This window comes from Myotis brandtii, unplaced genomic scaffold (assembly GCF_000412655.1).
Source record: "Myotis brandtii unplaced genomic scaffold, ASM41265v1 scaffold39, whole genome shotgun sequence".
In the NCBI taxonomy this organism is placed as follows: Eukaryota; Metazoa; Chordata; class Mammalia; order Chiroptera; family Vespertilionidae; genus Myotis; species Myotis brandtii.
The window spans coordinates 2431206-2437803 of record NW_005364953.1 but is presented as its reverse complement, the minus strand read 5'-3'; the positions used below and the strand labels follow the sequence as shown (position 1 = coordinate 2437803).

Sequence of the window (6598 nt, the reverse complement as noted above, 5' to 3'; positions counted from 1 at the left end):
GTAACTTTAGATGATAGTATCAGTTTTGAGGGGGGTTTATTTATCTTAATAGTCAAATAGGGGAAGAGGGAATAAAGTTGATTTTAATTTTTTAGATGCCCATTAAAATTCAGTAATAATAGTGTTAAAATTTACACATTTATATAAAAATGATTTTTTAAAATATATCTTTATTGATGAGGAAGGAAGAGGGAGAGAGAGAGATAGAAACATCAATGATGACAGAGAATCATTGATTGGCTCCCTCCTGCATGCCCCACACTGGGGATCAAGCCCACAACCCGGGTATGTGCCCTTGGCCGGAATCAAACCTGGGACCCTTCAGTCCACAGGCTGATGCTCTATCCACGGAGCTAAACCGGCTATGGCTAAAAAATGTTCTAATCTGGTATAGATTTGTAAGGTGATTCAGGGGAAATGACATGTCTAGAATTTGCTCCAGATATGTCAGCAAAAATAAAAAGGGAGGGGGAGTCCTAGAAAAAACAGGATTGGCAAAATATTTGTATTTGTTGAAGCTGAAGCTGAATGACGAGTTACCATGTAGTTCATTATACTTTCGTGTCAGTTTGAAAATTTCTGTAAGAAAAAGCTTTCAAAATTCACATCTTCATTGATATTCACTGAAAGTATAGTTGACATGTAAGAAAAAATGTGGACTGCATTTAAAAAAGGTTCTTATGGCCCTGACCAGGTAGCTCAGTTGGTCAGAGCATCATCCTGATATGCCAAGGTTATGGGTTCAATCCCTAGTCAGGGCACATAAAAAACAATGAATGTATAAATACATGGAACACCAAGTCAATCTTTCTCTCTCTCTAAAATCAATTAAAAATATTATTATGGTCATCTCAGATAACATAGTCAAGGACTCAATAGTCCTTATAATAGACTAGGCCTGAAATACAACAGTTAATTTAGGACTCCATTTTGGGCAGGACTGGGTAGGAGAAATAGCCAGTTGAAATACCTACTTTTAAACTCTCTGCCTTTAAGGATTCTGTATTCCCTCCCTTTTTATCCCATCATATTGATTACATCTTCTGAAACTCTCTGGGTCACTGCCTCTACAGACTCACAAAAATCCTTCTTTGCCACCTGCTTCAAAGGGGCAGTGGCTTTTAGGCCCCTTGCTTGTTTAAGCTTTGTTACAGTGACTATACTATCTCTTGGGACAACCAGGCCAGTCTTTGTGGGGAGGGGAGTGTTACTATGGTTCATATTTTTATATTTTAAAAACTGACGTTTTGCCCTAGCCGGTTTGGCTCAGTGGATGGAGTGTCGGCCTGCGGACTAAGGGGTCCCAGGTTCGATTCCGGTCAAGGGCACATGTCTGGGTTGCAGGCTCGGTCCCAGGGGGTGGGGGGGAATGCAGGAGGCAGCCAATCAATGATTCTCTGTCATCATTGATGTTTCTATCTCTCTCTCTCCCTCTTCCTTCCTCTCTGAAAGCAATATAAAACAAAAAAACCCCGACTTTTCATGCATTTATAGAATTCTAGAAATTAATGTGAAAATGGATGTCTCTTTTTTTAAATGATGACTTGCTGTGTACCTTAATGCCTAGCACAATGGCATAAGGTGTATTTAGGTTATATTTAAGTATTTTTAAAAGGGCTGTTTTCTTTTTTTTCTGAAAAAGTACAACATATACAAAGTAATAAGATCATTTTAAAGAATAGTACTTTATTGAATACATTTTATTCACAGAAAAATAAGCTTTAATCTATGACTGCCAGATTATGCAGTGGAAAGTAATGTTTTTAGTTTTCCATACTGATGGAAAGGTTTCTACTATATGGGAAAGAAGCCATACTCACAAATATAGTACTCTATTTCAAAACATTTCACACGATTATTCACAACACTAATACAATGACATAATAATCAGCCATTCTCTCAGGTTAGATAAAGTATAACAGTAACAAAAAAAATGCAAACTCTTCTAACAAAAATTACATAAAAGCCTTTGTTACATCAAATAAGAAACACAAATTTGTAACTAAGTATAGACAAAATGACAAAATATACTTATACACAATCTGCAAACTTTAGACTTCAAAATAGAATCTTACCACCCAAACATTAATGTAGTATTGTACAATTTGAAGATATAGGTATTTAAGATTGTCCTATTGTATTAAAGTGTCATTTAATATGTAGTGACAAAAGTTATGGTATAGAAGAAAGAATAGTTGAAAAAATAAACTTTTGATACCTTCCAGGAAAGGTAGCTTGAAGTTTTTCACCTTCAAACTATGTCCCAGTCTGGGCTACCACTAATGAGTTATACAACTTTGAACAAATCACTTCACCTTTGAGCCTCAACTACCTCATCTGTAAAATGAGGGGGAAGAATTAGATAATCTCTAAGGTAACTTCTAACTTTGACCCCTATAATTCTATTACGCTGCAAATGAAATTCACATTGCGCTAAGTACTGTATATGGGTCAAATTGAAACTGATCATGAAGGTGGGAATTAGCCTGATTATGAAGGTGGGAATTAGCCAATTGTTCCTATTAGGAAAGTTCACCTAAATTTGATAAATTTTCAAGTTTTTAAAAAAGAAATGTAAATATTTTAAGGACTTGACCTATTGTTTTATTGTAATTTACATCTTAACTATGAGAAACAACAAAGAAGTAAGAGTCACTGAAAGAGTTATCACCTAACTTTTAGCTCAAATTTCCAGAGTCAAAGGCAAACCAGGAGGGTAACAGTGTTAGGAAGGGAATTAACATTTATAGCAGGTATTTTACATACCTGATCTCCTTGAACTTTCATAACTGTAAGTTAGGTATTATTCTCATTTTCACAGATGAAGAAATGACAACCTCTTTTTAAAAAAGATTTCACTAAAAATAACTACATCTGTCAAATATTCTCTCTCATTTTATTTCTCTAATGGAAATGATACACAACCAATCCCATTTCTCCCACCCCTCAACTGCCTTCTCCCATACGCAACACTTGAGTAATCAGGAAATAAAACAATGATTTGGATCTAAAGGGTACAATACATGCAACTAATGCTGTGGTGGTAGTCTCCCATTCAGAGAGTTCAAAATAACAATTTTATTCACTAAAATGAAAACAAGAGAAAACAACTACCAAAATTTAAGTATTATAACAAGAAAAACAAGAAAAGATCATAATATGCAGGGTCACATTATGCACACTCACTACAACCACCCTACCCCATCTTAGACCCTAACCAAAGGGAAAAAAAGCAAAACCACACACAAAAAAACAAATCTAGCAGGAAAGGCAATACAAAGCCATTAATTAATAAACTGGAATTTATAAACACTAAAGCCATTTCTTAAAAATTAAGACAAGGCTTTTGATCAGCATACCAAATTATTACAAACAAAGGTAACTATTACAAAACTTGACTCTTCATATGACCACGAGTAGTAAATTGGTGGTCACCAATTGGAAATCTTAGCAAGAAATTCATACAGAAAAGGAATGTCTACATGTAGATACTGAGAACTATTCTGGGAAAGGGGGAAGCAGAGATTTGGATCCGGTTATATTTTTGACCTTGCAAGTGATCATTTTTTGCACAATTAGATGGGAAGGATCCAGTGCTTTTTATAGTGTGAACACAGACAAACATTGATAAGTCTTAAAAAATTTTGATGAGAAGGTGGAGTGCTGAGTGATTTAAGAACCTGAAGCAACTGCATTTCTAAACAATTCTTAAAATAAACTTGTTAGTCACATCGGCTTCATGCATTAAATTTCACAACTCACGGGGAAATAAAAGGTCTTGCTTAATTCTAAACACACAAGTTTTAAAAGAAGAGTTTTAATGGACCGAGGCTCCCAGAACAGGAAAAGCCTTATGTTAAAACAATTCAATCCTTGTCCAATAACTAGATTGAACTAACTACTTGACTTGGAGCAGATATGTCCTGAAAGCACAGTTTACAAACTTTAACACTTTCCTCCCCTTGTAATTTAAATATAAATCTTAGACTACACATGTAAAATTTAATGAATATATAACTAATAGTAAAATAAAACCAGGACAGTCATTATTTTTTAAATTCTCATTTAAATTTGCAGTGCAATTTAAAAATGAATATCACTAAAAGTAGCAATCAACAGAGGTTAGAGGAAAATGAAGATACTCTTTCTCTTAGAAAATACAACTATAATTTTTAAAAGTTTTACTCTCCAACTTTTCTCTGTAGTTAAATGTCTCATTCACCTCTACAGCAGGTTGTTGTGAGAATCTTGTAATATAAAGCTTGGGTGTTCTATGAAGCATTTTAAAACTTTTGTTTTTTATCTATATTGATTCTTATTCAAGTTTTATTTTATCTTTAATATTTAAACAACTGTTCTTTCCTTGTCAATATTTTATAATTTCTAAGAGGTTTTTAAGGATCTTAAGAGAACATGTATTTCAGAATTATCTACTACTATTACTAGTCAAGAAAATAAAAAGTTAGGTAGAGGAAAGACTTGACATTTTGTCTTATATACATCTTAATCACCCTAACGGTAAAAACTCACATGAAACTTTACAATACAAAATGATATGAGAATCTCAACATGGAAAGCCTTCACTACAACTACAAGCAATATACAAACATGCTTCTACTTTTACCTACATAAGCTGACAGATGTTTAAAATACTGGGTTAACAAAGATCTTTTAGTAAAGTGACTTAGGCAGGCTTAAACTAGCAAGGATTAAGGATGAATCCTTACTAATTAATTGGAAGATCTGACACATATTTTATATTTCATTTTACAAAATCAGGAATATTTATTTTGAAACAAGAGAAGAAGACATGATCTACCTGTCAGAAAACTACCACTCAGAAAGATTTTTCATCCACAAAGCAGGACAAACATAAAGACATTTAAATTTCACATTGGTACCAAAAAGGTTAACTGCCCTGTCTTCTTGGATTAGAAAAACTAAAGCTGAGCAATAAGTAGTTTTGCAGGTGTTTGAACATGCCTAAGCCTTTAAATCATAAAATACTTTCTAAAAATTGATTACAAAAGTAACATATACTTACAAAAATTCAAACAGAACAAAATAAAAAAAGTAGAAAGTGAAAGGCCCCGGTAAAGCCCCTCTGGATCCACCCCCCACCCCCCTTAAGAGAAACCATATTTAACAGTTTGGTGCATCTTTCCAAATCTTTTGTTCTATACATATACAAAACGTATACAACCTTCATTTGGCTCATTTGATACACAGTGTTTTGCCACTTGCATTTTACATTTATAGCTTTGACATCTTTCCATGTCAATACACGTAGGCTAGATGGCATGCTATCATTTAAATACCCTTTTAACAATGACAAAATCATATTTTAAAAATCATCCACCCAAGTATGTATGTATAATTTTAAAATAGACAAAATCTACAACACAAAGACTAACATCTAAAAATAACCTCTATCTTTCCACCAGTGTGGAACAGTTCATTCCCTTTTCACACAAAACAAATTATGTGATTGGGGAGATTAACTCTAATCTCCACGTTTACACAGAATGTTAAGCCTATTTGAAAAAGAATGAAAAATTCAGTTGATTAATTCACTTATACTTAGAAGCCAAGTCAGTGCACTATAAATACACATTGTGATCAGTTATAATATGATGGCTCCTAGGGTTTCAATAGAAAAAAATAGATAATATAGCTAATATTATGAAAAATCCAGAAATTCAAATTTTAGATTGCCAATTACAACACTGCAGTTTTACATTTTTCTTCTTGGTAGCAAATGCTAATGGAGTTCAATGCTGATTATTTAAATTTGGTTCACATCACACATTCAATCAGAGTAATAAGAATATAACACAGCTACTGTAGTTAGATTAAGACATAAAAATTTTTTGCTTGAAAGTAATGACTGTGTAGCACATAGGACATTTATCAACTGCTTCAGCACATTGTTTACAAGTGACCAGATGTCCACAAGGAATAAACGCTACAGCAATATTTCTATCCATACAGATTTTGCAAAGCTTCTCCTCTTGCAAGAGCCTTAGCTGCTCTTCAGCACTAATCTCTGGGAAAAAAAGAAAAGAAATGAGTTAATTATAGACTTTCTTAGTCGTTTAAATTCATTGAAACAATTTGAACCCCTACTATGTGCCAGGTACTAATCAAGTTAGGAGATAGGATGACTCACACATGGCATCTGATTGCTCTTAAGTAGCTTGAATGCTAGTAGGAGAGAAGGACATGAGCAGAGGAAGTAAAGGTAAGCACAAAGGACAAAGTGATAAGTGCTATAATAAAGTTATCTACAAAGTGCTCGGGGACAAGACAAGAGAACAAGTTCTTCTATTCAGACTAACTGGGGAAAGTTTTACGGGTTAGCAGCTGCTGGGAGGGAGAGTGGAAAGTAGAGGAATGACATTTAACATGACCAGCAATTTGCCAGGCAGAGAAGCAAGGGTTACGCAAAAGTAGTAGTGTATAGAAAGGGCATGGCGCCCAGTCCGCGTGGCTCAGTGGTTGAGTGTCGACCTATGAACCAGGAGGTCACGGTTCTCTCTCATCATTGATGTTTCTATCTCTTTCTCCCTCTCAGATAAATAAAACCATATATATATAT

At 34.2% G+C, this 6598-nt stretch overlaps 1 protein-coding gene across 3 annotated transcripts in view; it reads right to left on the bottom strand.

The window, feature by feature from the left end:
* Nucleotides 1–1661: 1661 nt before the first annotated feature.
* XIAP (X-linked inhibitor of apoptosis, E3 ubiquitin protein ligase) overlaps nt 1662–6598 on the bottom strand; it is a 46842-nt gene continuing 41905 nt past the window's right edge. For all 3 annotated transcript variants that reach the window (XM_005872703.2, XM_014544950.1, XM_014544949.1), the window contains one exon: nt 1662–6046. In XM_005872703.2, coding sequence (XP_005872765.1) covers nt 5853–6046 — 194 coding nt within the window. In that variant the 3' untranslated portion in view covers nt 1662–5852. The remainder of the gene's footprint in view (nt 6047–6598) is intronic.